At 45.1% G+C, this 18,240-nt stretch overlaps 1 protein-coding gene across 1 annotated transcript in view; it reads right to left on the reverse strand.

Annotated features, from left to right (window-relative positions):
• Positions 1-308: 308 nt before the first annotated feature.
• The window catches only part of TEKT3 (tektin 3), a 33,046-nt gene continuing 15,114 nt past the window's right edge, over positions 309-18,240 (reverse strand). The window contains 5 exon segments of the mRNA NM_001099019.2: positions 309-640; positions 6,848-7,002; positions 9,102-9,324; positions 10,956-11,099; positions 15,855-15,925. Coding sequence (NP_001092489.1) covers positions 424-640; positions 6,848-7,002; positions 9,102-9,324; positions 10,956-11,099; positions 15,855-15,925 — 810 coding nt within the window. The 3' untranslated portion in view covers positions 309-423.

Raw genomic sequence — 18,240 nt, forward strand, 5'->3', positions numbered from 1 at the left:
TTGTCCAAAGGCACTCTGTTTTTCCAGCTTCCTTTTTGCTCCAAGAACCCGGACAACCACCTTCCCAGAAACCTTTCTCCTTCTCTCAAAACCCACCTGCCAGGACAGGATCTCTGTCCCCACGCCTCAGAGGAAATACACTTCTCCTTTCCAGCCCATTCATGTTACACAGAATAAGAGGAATAATACAAATAAATGTTCTTACCTAGTCTGTTACATTGTATTTATCTAGCTCAGAAGCCTAGTAAATCTAGAGAATGAAGGTTTGGATGCAAAGAAAGGGTTCTCCAAGACAGGACCCCAGTACGTATCTATAAATACGATCCTTTAATAAGTGAGCAGATCATCCCTTGCATAAGCGCAGGCGCAGGGCCCTGGTCCCGCCTGGTCCCGGGAGCGCCACATCTGGTCCGGGGAGAGCACCTAACAGAAGCCCACCAGGCGCAGGGTGCTGGGGAAGCTTCTGCGCATGCTCATGCACTTGTCCTGGTCGATGTACAGGGAGTTGGCCTTGACTGCCAGGTCGTGCTCCAGCGTGGCCTTCGTGTGGGCCAGCGACTGCAGCGTGTCCTCCGCGTCCCTCAGGCGCTGCTGCAGGGTCTGGATGGTGTCGTCCACCTCGTACACCTCGTTCACCAGCCTGCGTGGGGAAGAGGCGCCCGTTAGGTTAGCAGAGGTCAGGCTGGTCATTGCTCCACCGGGGGCGTGTGTGCTTACTGCATTCCCACCGGTCACCCCAACCTCAGAAACTACTTCACGTCACACGGGAAACAGTATCGGTGCGCAGTTGCATGAGACCAGGAGGAAATGTCAAAACCCAAGAGAACATGAAAATGACAATGCATGAAATCAGCTACATGAGCCATGAAACAAGTTGCAGTTCTGATTGTGCTGCTGATGAAAAACATGAAACATTTTCCTTAAGACTGAAAGGAAAAAAGGCATGATTTTATATTAAAAAAAAATCTAGCATCTCCCTCTCAAATTATTTTAATCCACATTGTTTTCATTTTCATTTCTTTAATTATCAGTGAACCTTTCTTCAATGTCTATTGGGCATTTGCAATTCTGCAAAAACAATTTGGCAAGTGTTTTCCCCAATTTGTTTTTTACTTTTAATCAGCTTATGATATTTTTGTTAAAAGTAAGATTTCAATTTTTAGTAAGATGTCTTTGTGATTTCTTCTATTGTATTTATATTTAGAAGCCTTTTCTCTTCCCAAAGAACAATTAAGCAAGGACTCCTTTACAGTCTGACCTGGCCAATAGTATCCAAAGGATATGACCACATGGTCAGTCAAGAGAAAGAATATGAAACAGGTTACAAAATGACAATAATAATGATAATTAATTTATTGACTGCATTAGTGTATGTGTATATATATATATATATATATATATATATATACACATGCATGCACGCTCAGTCACTCCGTTGTGTCTAACTCTGTGACTCCATGAACTGTAGCCCACCAGGCTCCTCTGTCCATGGAATTTTTCAGGCAAGAATACTGGAGTGGTTTGCCATTTCCTCCTCCAGGGGATCTTCCCAACCCAGGGATCAAACCCATATCTCCTGTGTCTCCTGAATTGGCAGACGGATTCTTTACCACCGAGCCACCTGGGAAGCCAGTGAAAACACCAACTCCAAATTCATCAAATTTTGACCAGCGATTAAAAGCTAGTTTTCCTTATTTGGAGGTTCATTTATCAGGAGACTGGAGTGCATGAAATTAACTAAAATGTACCATAATCTAAAGAGAAGAGTGACAGTAAACAAATAGGATGGGGACATCCCTGGAGCTAGAAAATGATCTCATGATCATAGAAGAATATTTAGACCATGTTTAAATCGTTATACCAAGGCCATCTTATAGCTCCACAGAACTTTGCAACTGAAAAATAAATGTGAGAGGTCATTAAGCCACGTTTCCTTGTTTTACAGTTGAAGAAACTAAACACCCCAGGGACTGATGAACTGCCCTCCCTGCAGGCACATATCCATGTTTATACACAGCACGGTCATCCAGGAAGATGGAAGGAAATCAGGGGACTTGACAACCATAATAAAGAACTGGGTCCCATTTCCTGCCCGACCCGCTCAGCATCCAGAAGCAGAGAGCAGGGAAGTTGGCCTCTGCACTCTCTCCTACTCATGAATTTGAACAAAGTGAAAAGTTTGACATAGAAGGATAAAAGAATGATTTCTTCATTGTGTTAACTTGTGTTGAATAATATTAAGTGAGAACAAGAAGAAATAACATCAATGTCTGATGATAACAGACACCATAGCTGGATGATGGGGTACTACACAGTCATACCTTTTACAAAAGAATTTGTTCTTGCCTTGGGATTCCCTGGTGGCTCAGTGGGTAAAGAATCAGCTTGCAATGCAGGAGACGTGGGTTCTATCCCTGGGTCGGGAAGATTCCCTGGAGGAGGGCATGGCAACCCTTGTCTAGAAACCTATGGACAGAGGCGCATGTCGGGCTACGGTCCATGGGGTCCCAAAGAGTTGGACATGACTGAAGTGACTGAGCATGCATGCACATGGGGAAAGAGACTCAGAATATAATGTTGGTTGAAAACATTAAGCTATTTGGGAGCCTCCTGCAGCCATCCCAAGGTTGGGGTCACTGCAAAGCACCCCCAAAAGGCTCATGGAGGCAACGACAAGCCTGTGCACACCCACACCATGACTTCATCTGAGAACCTAACCTGTTTTCTTATGTTGCAAGGGGGAGGGGAGGAATTAAACTTTTGTGCCAAAGTTTCCTTTGGTCTAAAATCAGTAAATGCAGCATCTGAGAACAGAGCTAAAAGCATATTTTGTTGCTGTTGTTAAGGTCAAGTTGGATTTTAAAAGTTAAGTTATTTTTTGAAGATCCCAGGGTTTACAATACCACTAGCAAAGAAACAGGTCTTCAGAGAGACTGTTGGATAGGGCTGGTGGTAGGATTTACGAGGGCCCGTTGTTTATAATCACACCGGCCTGCTTCTCGTCTCGCATCCTTCACTGAACTGTTTTCACTGCTTCAAAAGGAACTCTGAACCCGAAGGTAGGGACGGAGCAGGATTATATGAGTCTTTACTCCTCCAAGCCAAATATGTTAGTCTAGTGGGAAATTTATCTGTGAGAGATCTTCTGAAGAAAGACACATTAAAATATCAATTTCTTAAAAGGAATACAATTTCTTAAAAAGATACTTAGAATGCAGGCAGCTAGCATCCTTGTTTCCCTATTGCTGTGTGAAGGCAGCGCAGAGGTATTACGCCTCTCTCAACTTGCGCCATTACAAATACATTTTTCCTCCTCTTTCAAGGCCACGTTCCCCTCTCAGTTTCCTTATTTTTTTGGCAGATGGCAGAGAGCCATTCCGCTGGAACCACTCCTTCTGGGGGAAATCACAGAACTGAAAAACAGTTTGCATTCAAATACAAATAAAACTACCATCGTTTGAAAAAAAAAAAAAATCAAGATGAAGTACAGCAGAGCCTGGTCTGGCCTGCCACCAAGGATGCCAAGAATGTTTAGAATTGCTCTTGAAAGAACCCATTTAGAAAAACTTCAAATGCAAAGCAAAGTGTTGAAATGAAAACAGCACTTCTTCTCTGTCCCTACTCCCCTGAGTTCACGGTTCTTATGTTTTCTTCACCCAGACAGCCAAAGGCTGCTTTCAGAATGCTCGATGAAAAAGAAAAATAATCCCCTCCCTCAATAATCATCCTCAATTCCACAGTTGTTCCTCTAGGACCATATTTTTGGTAACGATATTTTAACAAGAAATCTTTATGGAAACAAAAGCAGGTTTTGTCCTGAAGTTGGTAAAGGAGCAGAGGAAATAGACACATGGCAGGGTCGCCAGGAAGTAAAGGAAAAAAAAAAAAAAGCAAATTCTGCTCAGCCAGGAAGGGCAAGAAAAGAGGAAAATGCATTCAGCATCTTAGAAGTGGCTGTAAACACCTCACTGTCTGATAACTGCAAAGTCAAATTTGACCATGACCCAAGCCCTTCTAGAAAGCAACCCTGGCTGGTCTGATGGCAGCCTGGACAATTTCTCTCGCCCCGCCTCTATTTCGATGACTTTGCAGAAATTGTCGGAGCATGAAACTGCAGCTCAGCTTTTCCTAATAATATTTGCATAAAACCACAATTCATGATCTACTGGCCAAATGGGTGTGACCCCACTCACTACCAGGTTCCTGTAATAAGCAGACACTTCCGACTGGCTGCCTCCAGAGTGGAGGCCCACTTATCCTCCGAGATGGGCTGTGTGTGAGTCGGGGTTCTGTGGAACCCACTTGGATAAAGGTGGCCTGGGTGGGTGGCCTCCTCCAAGGGATGGCCAGACGACACCTCCACTGAGAGAAAGGCAGCTGCTGCAGGAGATGAAAGCCAGTGGCATGTGGTCTAGAGCCCATCTCTCAGTATCCAATACAGACAACATGCGTGCTGCCCGTGGAGGGGGCTCTGCAGTGATGCTTCCTCTGTGAGCCTCAGGTTCATCATCTTCTCCGAGAGCCAGATGTAGCCTGTGCTCGGCTAAGATATCCCATGGCAATCCAGAAGCCAGAGGAGCTCAGGCCTAGGACTGGGGGTGCCAGGGGCCCCACCCAATGAAAGAGAAGCAGAAGCAAATCGCTGGGTTGGCTGAACGGAGCTCAGCAGCAGACAGACAAGGATTCTAACTATCCTTCCAGCAGGTGCCAGCCAGGCCACGTCACTCAGCTCACGTCTGCCTCAGTTTCCCTATTTATAAGGTGAAGATCATGCAGGAGGTAAAGTGTGCAGGACAGCGCCCAGCACAGAATAAGATCAATAAATGACAATGGCCCTGGTGATTGTCAGGCTTCCCTGGTGGCTCAGACAGTAAAGTACCTGCCTGCAATGCAGGAGACCTGGGTTCAATCCCCGGGTCGGGAAGATCCCCTGGAGAAAGAAATGGCGACTCACTCAAGTATTCTTGTCTGGAGAATTCCATGGACAGAGGAGCCTGGTGGGCTACAGTCCAGGGGGTTGCAAAGAGTCGGACTTGACTGGGTGACTAACACTTTTCATGGTGATTGTCAGCATCACCACCTTTATCATCTTCATCATTTCCGGCCTCACAAAACTGCCCCCCCCCCACATTGGACATATGTATACCTACGGCTGATTCACATCGATGTTTGACAGAAAACAACAAAATTCTATAAAGCAATTATCCTTCAATTAAAAAATAAAAAAGACCCGCCCCCTTTCCTTCGCTCCGGGGAACACACAGCCTCACCCTCCTGCTTGTTCCCTGGGTAAGAGCTCAGAGTCTTTTTGTCCCTAGATAGAAGGGAACTCTATCATGGAGCAGGGCAGATGACAAGGCCAGTGGCCTCTCCCCTCTGCACAAGTTCAAGTGCTGCCCCATCGCTCCTCCAGTTGCTATAAATTTGACTTGCTTCTACACAAATTGTTTCAAGACCTAAGAAGAGCCATAATGAAATCCAGAAAGAGGCAGACAGACTGGTACTGAGAAATTAGAAATAAAGCCAGAATGGGGGTGAGGGTGGCCAAGTCCACATGAGGCCATCTAAAAGGAATCTTCCAAGTTAAAATGATAAGAATAAAATATACCTAGTGTCCAGGCACATGTGGGAGATGCTTGATGAAGACCAGCTGCTTTCAAGTTCTACTGAGAACAAGAACAAACTGAAATGAGCTGAGATGAGCTGTTGAGGTTTAGGGAATCCTAAGGATGCTCTGAAGGACCAGGGCAGGTATTAGCTCCCCAAAGTGGTGAAAGAGAGCAGCGGTGAGAGCAGACAGATGGGGTCTGGGGAGCTGGTGCCCAAAGTCCCTTTTCTTATGAGTCCGGGGGACTGAGAAGCTCATAGTGGCCAACCTCTGAGCTGCTTCCAAGACAGGAATCTGGAAACCCCAGAGACTCTAGGCAGATGTAAAGGAACCCAGCACGTCCTCCATCTGCTGAAGGAGGCTAAATGTTTGTTAACACTTTTCTTGTATGTAGCGTTGATGTCATTTCCTTTTTTCTCTATCCATGGTAAAATATACATAACACAGAATTTACCATCCCAGCTCTTAAGTTTGCGGCATTAGTACCCTCACAATCTTGTGCATCCATCACCAACTTCTACACTTCGAGAACTTATCATCATCTCAAGCTGCAAATACTAACACCATTACTGACACTTTAAAGAAGGCTCCTGTCAAAGCTGTGGTCTTTCAAGTAGTCATGTATGGATATAAGAGTTGGACCATAAAGAAGGCTAGACACTGAAGCATTGATGCTTTTGAATTGTGGTATTGTAGAGGACTCTTGAGAGTCCCTTGGACTGCAAGGAGATCAAATCAGTCAACCCTAAGGGAAATCAACCCTGAATACTCATTGGAAGGACTGATACTGAAGCTGAATCTCCAACACTTGGGCCACCTGATGTAAACAGCCAACTCACTGGTAAACATCCTGATGTTGGGAAACATTGAAGGCAAAAGGAGAAGAGGGTAGCAAAGGACAAGCTGGTTGGATAGCATCACCAATTCAATGGACATGAACTTGAAACCTCCAGGAGATGGTGAGGGACAGGGATGCCTGCCATGCTGCAGTTCATAGGGTCACAGAAAGTCGGACACGATTTAGTGACTGAACAACAATGACAACAAAAAAGTCTGCGGCACCACGACCATCACTAGGTTCCCCCACATCCCCGAGTTGGCAGACACGCCTTTGAAAGCAGCTCAGAGCTGCAGGCAGGCTGGGGGCTTCCCCAGAAGAGCCCAAGCAGACCCAGGAGGCGCCCCCCACCATCACCATGACCCCAGCCTGGTCCTCCCCACCTCTTGCCACCCACTCACCGCAGCTGAGCCATGTCTCTGCACAGTTCTATGTTGGGTCTCCTGGTCCGCTCGTCCAGACGGGTCTGAGCCACCTTCAGGAAGGCAGACTTCTCCACGATGGCCTTCTTGATGGATTCAATAGTCATCTCTGTCTGGAAAATCTCCTGCAGAGTCTGTACCAAGAGAAGCAAATGCCTGAGGCTTTGGTGCCGAGCCACCAACAACCTGCTTCCCACCCTGTGCATCTGGGACCCAGACTTGTCCTCTGCTGGGAACAGGGGTTCTCTGGGGGCCTCCTCCTTTCAGCGCCATCTGGGACCTGTGGTGGGAGGTACGGCACCTGCTCGCACCCTCCAGAGAGCATCCTCCAGACGTGGCATGTGAACACTGACACCACAGAAATGGGCAAATGCTGCAAACCCAAGCTCGCTGTCCTCCTTTCCCCAGATCACGGGCTGTTAGACATTGACTAGTGCACATTTGTACGTGACCCAGAGAAAAGGGGGGCCAGGAACTTTGAGGGCACCCACTTCCCTCCCAAATTTGTATGCCCTTAAGTCTTTATCTTCCTGCTGTCTCTTCTCACTAATCTTAAAGAGGTTTTCCTGCCAATGGAGGATTTGCCTTGAAGCAAGTCAAGGTCAAGCTTTGGGGTGTCTCCATGGAAGGGAGGAGCGCTGGCAGTCTGGTAAGCCCAAATTTATATTCATTTTGCCTTAGAAAAGGGTTGCCCCAGTTACCTAAACCTGAATCCCTCCCCACCTGGGAAGCCCTTGAAGAGGTAATGAAGTTAAAATGAGGTCATTAGGGTTGGTCCTAATCTAGTCCGACTGGTGTCCTTATAAAAAGAAGAGACTGAGACAGACATGCATGCAGGGGAGACCACGTGATGATGCTGGGAGAGAGTGACCATCTACAAGTCTAGGAGAGAGGACTTAGAAGAAACCAACCCTACTGATAACTTGACCTCAGACTTCAGCCTCCAAGACTGTGAGAAAATAAACGTCTGTTGTTTAAGCCGCCCTGTCTGAGTGCTTTGTTATGGCAACCTGAACAAACTTAATACAGCGGTAAATAAAAATCTGTTGAACAAAGGGACTCCATCCTGTCACTTTCTAAAACGCCTTTAGATGATCTCTCACTGGCCAGGGGACCATGCCTCTAGATGACCTCTCACTCCCCTTTAGATGCCCAGGGAGTCGTAACCCTTCCCATCAGTGAGATCCACGGTCTGGCTCCAGCTAGTTTTCCAAGCTTCTCTTTCAGGACACACACTGTCCATGACAGCCAGACCAGGCTCTTTACAGACCTGACTCAGCCCCTGATCTGCCCCCTCTCGAGGCTTTGTTCATGATACTGCCCCACCTGAATGTTCGCTTCTTTCTCCAAACCCCGAAAACAATTTCTTTATTGGCTATTTGGCAACCACAACTTGGAATTTTCTATTGTTTTTAATTGTGTGTGAGCTTTTCAAGTTACACACACCTTCTCTACAAATATAAGCTTCCTGGAACAAAAACTACCTTTCATCCATCTCTCTGCCCTTCTCCGAAGTAGAAGCTGTCTGGCCCAAATGTTTGTGGCCCAAAGAATTCACTGTGAGAAGGGAAGGTGAATTCTTACAGCCTGGGAAGAATGGCGACCTCAATCAAATAGTACCTCCTTAGAGAAACACAGCCAACAGTGTAAGATTCTTAAAAAGAGAAACAGAAAACTATATACAGCATAATCCACAGAAATAATAAGAGCTCCAAGCCCGAAACTAAGTAATATAAGAGCTCCTTGTTTATCTTGAAACCCACGAATTCTGCCTAAATCCTTCATTTTATTGTCCTTATAAAACAAAAGCACTTTAAAAAGTTCAATATCAGAAACATCTTGAACCACCTAATAGTTTCCTGTGTTTGGTTTTATATTCCAGAAAAAAAAGGGGGCTGAAATAATTTAACAGAAAACATCCCTACCAATTCACTTGCTAGTTACATACAGTAATTCATTAAACTTTAATAATAATATTTTTGTAACTGTTAAATAGTAGGAGCCTTTCACGATATAGTGCATTCTTTGTGCTCCCCAAACTGGTGGATTCCAAATTCATTCTGACACCTGGCTACCTGGCTAACATAAATGGTGTGCTTCCTATTGGTTCTCATTTTCTTTAGCCTGTATGGCCAGGAAGTCGTGTGCCTTATGGTGGAGATCTGTGGTCCCAGGGCCCCTGCCCTGTCTCTCTAGGTCAGCCGTGGGGCCCACCCCCCAGTACCAGGCTTACCTTTGCCAGGTGAGTCTGAATCTTATTTTTCGCATCCGCGGTTTCAGCAATGCGGTTGGTGAAAGCCAAGTTCACCTTGTTGAACTGATTCCACATCTCATTGGCTGTCACCACCAGGACGTTTTGGATATCATCTCTCAGTTTCGCAGAGGCGGCTCGCTCACTCTGGGAGCGAAGAATGTTGTCGTCGGTAAATTTGGCCCAGGACTCGGGCACTGAGACCCTGAAGAGAAAGGAAACAGATCCAGACAACGGAAACAATGATGCATCAGCCTAGACGGTCTGCAGGCAATCGTCCATCCGGCGAAAGGAAAAAAAAAAAACAAAAACCAAATCACTTGATTCTGGTTTTATTGCATGAAGTGTAAACGGCAGAGCAAAGCGCCTTTTAAACCTGTCTTAATTGCTCCTTGTTTCACTGCTTACTCTGGAAAGCCACAGCATGTATTAAGTTCACTACCAAGGTAGGGGGAGAAAGGATTGCTGAAGGGTGTGAGTATGTCCATTCATTAGAAAGGTGTCTCACCAGCCCCATAAGTGTTACGAAAAACTATTCAACCTCAGGACTAATCAAAGAAGTACTGCTGAAAACAGCTTGCTAATGACCCTTTGTCAGAACAGCAAAGAGCTAAGAAAACAATTATTTTCCAGTGAGCATGTTTAGAAACAGATTCGCTCATATCCTGCAGGTATATGCGTTAGTCGTTCAGTTGTGTCAGACTCTTTGCAACGCCAAGGACTGTAGCCCACCAGGCTCTTCTGTCCTTGGGATTTCCCAGGCAAGAATATTTGAGTGGGTTTGCCATTTCCTCCTCCAGGGGATCTGCCTGACTCAAGGGTTGATCCTGCATCTCCTGCATTGGCAGGCATTCTTTACTATCTAAGCCGCCAGGGAAGCCCTATCCTGTAGGTAGGAATGTTGAATTGCTACAGGCCTGGTGGAGAGCAATGTGAACTGAGTCTCTCAAATGTCATAACCCAGAAATTACACTTCGAATTGACATGTAGCATTACATCAGTTTCCAATGTGCAACATAATGATTTGATTTATGGATATATTGCAAAATGCCCACCACAGTGAGTCTAACTAACATCCAGCATCACACACAGTTACAAATCTTTTACTCAGGATGAGAATTTTTAAGATATCTTCCTGGTGGCTCAGACAGTAAAGAATCTGCCTGCAATGCAGGAGACCCAGGTTCAATCCATGGATCAGGAAGATCCCCTGAAGGAGGGCATGGCAACCCACTCTAGTATTCCTACCTGGAGAATTCCATGGACAGAGGTGCTTGGCAGGCTACAGTCCATGGGGTCGCAAGAGTCAGATAGAACTGAGTGATTGAGCACACACACAAAGAAAGGTAACACAGGGTTATCAAGATGCAGAGAGACAGGTCCTCTCAGAGAAGAGACCATCCATCCCAGATCGCATCCAGGGGCCTGGCAAAGAAACCATGGACAGGGCAAGTCTAACAAAGAGGGGAAATAAATTATTCAACGTTCAGCTATTTTTCAGCTTCTACTCCTATCACCCCCCCCATTCAGGGCATCTAATATACTGGTAACATTTTATTTTCTTTATGCTTAATTGTGTTTTCTAGGTTTTCTGCCTCAAGCAGGTGCTATTTTCATACTTAGGATTATAAACAACAAATAATTCTTTTACAAAAGATCACAGGATACAAGTGGCCACAGAACACGTGAGCTTACTGAAGACTTGTCCATAGCAGCTGAGTCTTACATTTCTGCGTCCTCCCATGGCTTCCAACTTACCTGTATGCTGCATCCTTTGGAAAACGGAGAGAATGGACTCAGTGGCGTGGAAGTCACAGGCGGCCTGTGCCTACTTACGTGGCATCCACCCTCTCCACTCCACGGAAGTAGCTGACGCCATCCGACGTGTTTCGCAGGTGGTGGCATTTATCGTCGATCCTGTAAGCCGACTGCTTGTCACTCAGGTCCTTCTCCAGCTCGTGCTGGGCAGCTCTATTGGCTCTAAAAGGCAGAAAGAGACAGAGCTTCAGGCTTAGGAAACAAGGTCACACAAGGAAGTGTGACTGCCCTTCTGGGTGGGGAACCACCCCTACCCCCTCCCTACCCCCATCCCCACACCCACTCCCTCCCATGACCTCCCATGAAAGTCTGCTCCTTCACACAATATCCAGCTTCTCCATTAAAAGGAGCTTCCCCTGCAACTTAGACATCCATCAACAGATAAATGGATAGAGTTGTGGTACATGTATGTGGTGGAATATTACTCCATGAAAAGGAATGAATTTGAGTCAGTTGAACTGAGGTGGATGAACCCGAAGTCTGTTATACAGATTGAAGTCAGTCAGAGAGAGAAAAACAAATATTGTATATTAAGGCATATGTATGGAATCTAGAAAAAAATGGTACTGATGAACCTATTTGCAGGGCAGGAATAGAGACACAGATGTACAGAACAGACTTGTGGATGAAGCATGAGGAGGAGAGAGGGTGGGACGAATCGAGAGAGTAGCACCAAAACGTTCATTCAGTTCAGTTCAGTTCAGTTGCTCAGTCGTGTCCAACTCTTTGCGACCCCATGAATCGCAGCACGCCAGGCCTCCCTGTCCATCACCAACTCAGACTCATGCCCATCGAGTCAGTGATGCCATCCAGCCATCTCATCCTCTGTCGTCCCCTTCTCCTGCCCTCAATCCCTCCCAGCATCAGAGTCTTTTCCAATGAGTCAACTCTTCACATGAGGTGGCCAAAGTACTGGAGTTTCAGCTTTAGCATCATTCCTTCCAAAGAAATCCCAGGGCTGATCTCCTTCAGAATGGACTGGTTGGATCTCCTTGCAATCCAAGGGACTCTCAAGAGTCTTCTCCAACACCACAGTTCAAAAGCATCAATTCTTTGGCGCTCAGCCTTCTCCGCAGTCCAACTCTCACATCCATACATGACCACAGGAAAAACCATAGCCTTGACTAGATGGGCCTTTGTTGGCAAAGTAATGTCTCTGCTTTTGAATATGCTATCTAGGTTGGTCATAACTTTCCTTCCAAGGAGTAAGCATCTTTTAATTTCATGGCTGCAGTCACCATCTGCAGTGATTTTGGAGCCCCCAAAAATAAAGTCTGACACTGTTTCCACTGTTTCCCCATCTATTTCCCATGAAGTAATGGGATCGGATGCCATGATCTTCGTTTTCTGAATTACCATATGTCAAATAGCTAGCTAGTGGGAAGCTGCTCTATAGTACAGGGAGCTCGTGACAACCTAGAGAGGTGGGAATGGGTGGGAGGTGTGAGGGAGGTTCAAGAGGGAGGGGATGTATGTATACCTATGGCTGATTCACATTACTGTATGGCAGAAACCAACACAACACTGTAAAGCAATTATCCTCTAATTGAAAAACAAAAAGGAGCTTCCCCTGGAGATGTCCATACATATGAGTGATGAGAACGCTGTCCAGACTGCCCCTGCTATGGGCAGAAGATGTGTGAGCACACATAACTGGGTATCTGCAGCCCTTCAGGCTGCCCCCCATCTTCCTAACACACAAACCACCCCAGACAGGACACTGGCTTGGAGCAATCTGTCCACATCTGTGCTTCCCTTTCCTTCTTCCTTTTCCTCTTCTACATCCTGACCCCTTTCCCTTCTATTCCTGGAGAGCAATCCCCTGTGGAGTTATTAGGAATTCAGAGTCAGCCTCCTTCCATCTGAAATGACCTCAGTGTGTGGTCACCGCAGGTCTGAGAGGTTTGCCAGGAGATAGAAACCAAGAGTCAAAATGAACCTCCCTGGTAGAAGCCAGTGTGCAGAAAGAGATCAGGAATTGCGGTACCCAAGCTCGTGCCCCAGCGGCCACCCTCCTGGGAAGGAGGAGCCCTTGGGGAGCTCTGAGATGCTATAATCACAGAGTGCCTACTCAGCACCCAGGAAGCAAAGTGGACGAAGCAAAGGTCTCCTCCCCAGAGGAGCATACATCCTACTGCAAGGCAACAGGCAGTCCCCATAAGGAATAGACAAATCCTGTGGCTTGTTAGCAGAACAATTCAGAAAACAACGCAGGAAAAGGGGGCCAGGAATGTGAGTGATGATGTTAAACAGGATAGTCAGGGTAGGACTCCTAGAGGAGGTGGTGCTTGACCCAAGACTTGCAGAGGGAGAACCAGACCAGACAAAGCCTTACTGGCCATTGGAGGGAGTCAGGTTTTTCTCTTAGATGGAATGAGAGACCACTGACTCACATTCTTACAGGATCATTCTGATGTGGGGTTTACAACAGACTTCAGGGGACAGAGAGGTCCCATTAGCAGACACGTGCAGTTACCCAGGTGAGACATGGTGGCGGCTTAGACCAACAGGGCGGGGGTGGGGGACGGGGAGGAGGAGAGCAAGGCTTAGATTCTGGAGATGCTTTAAAGATAAAACCAGGGGAATCTCCTAGGAGATCAGACATCGGTGAAAAAAAAAAAAACCTGATGCTGAGTCACTGGAATAGCAGGAAGCCATCAGTGGAGGTGGGCGAAATTGAGGGTGGGTGGGGAAGAACACAGAAGGTCTTGCTTAATGTCTGAGTGTCTATTAAACATCCAAGTACAGATATGAAGTGGGTTGTTGGAACTGGGGAGAAAGTTCTGGGCTAGAGTAAAAATTGAGGAGGCAATCGCATAAATCACATACAGAGAGCACCTGAAAGACGCAAAGAACTGGATAATCTTAGTCATTTCTGAATTCTGGTCTCAGCACAGAAAAGCCACCCAGGAAAACCTGCATGGGACTCAACCAGCTGATTTCTAACTTGGCCTGTGGCTTTGGGTACTTCACCAGACCTGCCAGAGCTCTAAATTTTGTGGTTTGTAAAGTAGAAATGATAGCGGCATGCAGGTCATCTGTATTTTGTGAGTTCTAAGTCAGTGCATCCGTGTTCGCAGGATGAGAGAAGAGGGAGCTGCCTTCCTGCTGCTTCCCGAGTCCAGTCTCTCGCCTCAGGTACTGGGTTGAATCTCTGGGACTCGAAGACCTTCCTCATCTGTCGTCTGGGACCAAGATGCTCCCCTGGCTTCCTCTCTCGGGCTGACACCCTTGACCTCCTCTGACCTGACTTCAGAACCTCCTTAGGAAGGTCTTCCCTCCATCCACCACCCTAGCACCCAAGACAGGAGAGATCTATGCTGCCATGTTGGTTCCTAATGAGACTCCATTCTCAGCTGAGATCCTTGCTGGTCTCGTTTCTTCATTCATTATTCCTCCCAAGACAAGTAGAGTTGAAACCCCTCTCCCATTGCCTCTACTAGACCAAGTCCAGTAACCATGTTAGGGATTCCAGCCCCCATCTCCTGGATGGAGAAACCATCCCAGGAAATTAGGTGGGCATTTTGGCCACTGTGTATTAAAGAGCAGAGGATATGGAAGATGGGTGGCAGATTTTAGATTATGAAAAAAAATGAAGATTAGGAACTGGACCAGAAGAAAACAGAACAATCATTGGAACCACACTCAACTGATTTTGCAATTTCCAAGGAGCAGAAACCAGAAATTAATATCACAGCTGCTGTATCTTGCATTTATAGCTTAAGTGAACTGTCCACTTACTTAACCAAGCCATGGGAAGTCAGCCATCCATAACCAGTCCTTAGCTATTTCTGAATTTAAAAAGCCCTTTCAATCACAGCTTGAGAGACACCTTAGCCACCTGAACCTGACTGACCTTCACAGCATCCATCCTGAAGGTCAGCAGACTGAGAAAAACCACCACTTTCAGAGCACCTGTTCCCTTGGCTGCATCACACATTACTGCTGACAACATCAGTACAGGCAGAATGATCGTTCCCTTTGTGTGACATATTCCACACTACTTCTTTCCATGGTCATCACCAAATGCATGTTGATCTTTCTAGTCCTTTCAGCCAGTACTTTTTCTATGCTGATAGTCGTTATCAAGGCTTCGAACCCTCCTTTGACTATTCTTCTTTGCCCTCAAACTCCACTATAAATTTTAAGTACCTACTATCTACTATAGAGTCAGACAGAGGAGCTTGGTGGGCTACAGTCCATGCGGTTGCAAAGAGTTGGACCCGACTGAGCGACTGAACTGAACTGAACTATCTACTATTGCCAAGAGAAGAATAATTTGTATTTGGTTAGAGAGGAGGATGGATGAATGATTGCAATGCCATGGATGTAGTGAATGCAAAGATGTCATCACAGCACCAAGGACCATGTACCAGGGTTGCAGGAAACCAGCGAAAGCTGAGTTTTTAAGGAGGAGCAGAGTACATATAAAAGTGAAAGTGAAAGTAGTTCTCAGTCGTGTCTGACTCTGTGCAACCCCATGGACTACAGCCTGCCAGGCTCCTCCGTCCACGGAATTCTCCAGGCAAGAATACTCAAGTGGGTAGCCAGTGCCTTTTCCAGGGGTAAATATAAAAAAGTCATCACTTTTCCAGCTGTTGATCTGAGCATGTACAAGTCAATCTCTTATCAAAAAATAAAGTCTTTTGAGTTAAAAGAAACCTTGGTCATACCTCAATTTAGGAAAAAAATCCTTTCTAAACCATTGCGAAAAAATATTTCTTAAAATAAAAATGTAAAGTAAATATCCCAAGTATTCATCTTAACCTCTAAATAAAAACACATATGTGCATATGGATGTGTGTCCATGTATAAGAAATCCTTACATAAGAAGTTAAGAGAAATCTGATTGGGAGGCAGGGAAGTATAGCTTCATGATAGATATTTTTAATTGTATAGAGAAGTTAAAGTTCTTACGCCAGTTGGGCAATGGCCTTGTCCAAATACAGCTTCATCCTTTCTTGACAACACAGAATAATATCAACTTCCTACTCAATTGAAAGAAAAGGAACATTAATGTTTTGATTATTGAACATAACGTTCAAAGTCAACAATGTAACAAAACATCAATGAGGAAAACCTTGTTACTGGGAGAATTGTGACATAAAATAAGAAAATAATTTGATACCCCCTTATCTACCTATATGCCCCTACGACATTGCTGTCTCAATAGTAGACTGAAATTCATCCTTTACAGGGTTATAGGGAAATTATATTATGGAACAAGTTGGGACAGGGGTAAAATTTTAGGAGTTTTCTTTATCTTTTATTGCTGGTCTTTAATTAAATCAATGGATCAATGAATCAAATTCTGGTGATGCACAAGGTTGAATTGAATGCATGGCTTCTTCTGTACTAAGTACTCTTCCAAGAAAAGCAAATCTGGGAGGGAAAAGGAGAGCCTAAAAGGCAGTTCTCTCTGAAAGTGCATGTGGCTTTCAAATAACCCAGCTGTATGTTCCAGACAGAGCCCAACCTCCACCCTGGGAGGCCAGCCCTCCCTCGCCCAGCCTCTGCCCTCAGCCCAGCTCCTATACTGGTATAAAAAGCTGCACTATCCTCACATCTGCTTGGCCACACACGTGGTACTTTGATGCTGCTAGAATGTATGTATACACTGTTGACATACATTGTAGCAGAGATTGTTTCAATATTTACTTCCCTTTGAATTTCATATTCACATATCAGAACCCTAAATAGCACCAAGAAGACATTTAAGAAGTGCACATAAGCACTGTTACCACTTTTTCAAGTGAAAAACGATCGCACCATCCTATTGAACAATGAACTCCTGAACACTCTCCGGTGACATAAAACAATACTGTGATAAACAACCTCAAAAACACGTAGACACCACTAATGGGGATGCCTTTTTTCAAGGTTTTGACAAGTGCAGCCAAGTTGCCCTTCAGAAAAGTTAGCCCCAGTTCTTAATCTAGCAATAAATGAAGGTGAATTTCCTCACCCTCACACCCAGCGGACACTATGATTGCTCTCAATCTTTGCCGACGTGACAAGCCCCCCACATAAAAGCACACTTGTTCAGATTTGCATTTTAATATTATGACTATGTATTTGTTCATGATTTGACTTTCTTCTTTTGTGAACCACCTGTTCATGTGCTTGTATACCTTTTCTGCTGTTTTTCTTATTTATAAATATTCTTTTGTTTATAATTCAATCTTTTCCCATTATATGTCACAAGTATAACATATGTGTCATAAAATATTTTTTTACCAGTTTGGTCCTTGCCTTTGTATTTTGTGTGTAGTGTTTCTGATACAGACATTTATGATTTCTATGGTGTTAAACTCTTAAAAGTTCCCCCTTTGGGTTTCTGCTTTCATTAATTTGATTTGAAAGTCCTTTTCTCTTCAATGTTAATTATTACTCAACCATATAATCTTCTTATTCTTTCACTGCTTAATTGGTGAACATAAAAATATTATGCCTAGAGCTTATTTCAGTGATAAGCCTCTTGCCTGATCCTCTGATCCTCTGAATGATTGGAGTAAATGAAAAGCTAAATTCCCACAACATGTGACCAAGTTCCCCGACTCTTACAGGCAGCAAGGATGTCTCACGTGTTCTCATCGGAGGTTGTGCGTGTCTTTGATTTTTAGTACTATGCAGTCTTCATCTTTCTCTCTGACCTGGTGTGTGTGTGTATAGCTAGTTCACAGAGGTGTTGACCAAGGATCCATGGAATACTGCTGAGAAAACACCACTTGAAACCCAAAATCTCAGCGAGCTTTTATGCTATGTGTATACAATGCACACAGAGGGAATTCCTGGAACTTCAAGTGGAAAAAAACTACATTTAATGAGACACTTGCTATGAGATCCTTCAGCAGTATTTTTTACATCTGAATTTAAATAATGTCATATGATGAACATCATGGTTGGAGGTAGAAGGCTTCGTGGGGATAGGGAATGCCTGAAACCAAAGACTTTTGGAACCTGTTCCCCAATGCTAACACCTACTAATCCATACTCATACATGGGCCTCCAGCAATGCTCCCAGTGGAAGCAAATGCAGGTCAAATGCCATATCCCCTCAACCACCCATGAAAAGAACATGTACAGAAGATGGTGGACACAGACAGAGGGCAGAAATGAGAAAAGCCCAAATGTAATCAGATCAATAGCTACCGCCCGACACCCAGGGAAGCAAACAGAGATCATGGCAGGAAACCCAAGAACAGCATACTAGGAGCCTGGCAAGTGGGCCCACTCCCTCTGGATCCTGAACTTGGGGAAGAACAATAAACCTCATGAATAAAAGGGTCACGGTGACTGCTCT

This window comes from Bos taurus, chromosome 19, assembly GCF_002263795.3.
Source record: "Bos taurus isolate L1 Dominette 01449 registration number 42190680 breed Hereford chromosome 19, ARS-UCD2.0, whole genome shotgun sequence".
Classification (NCBI taxonomy): domain Eukaryota; kingdom Metazoa; phylum Chordata; class Mammalia; order Artiodactyla; family Bovidae; genus Bos; species Bos taurus.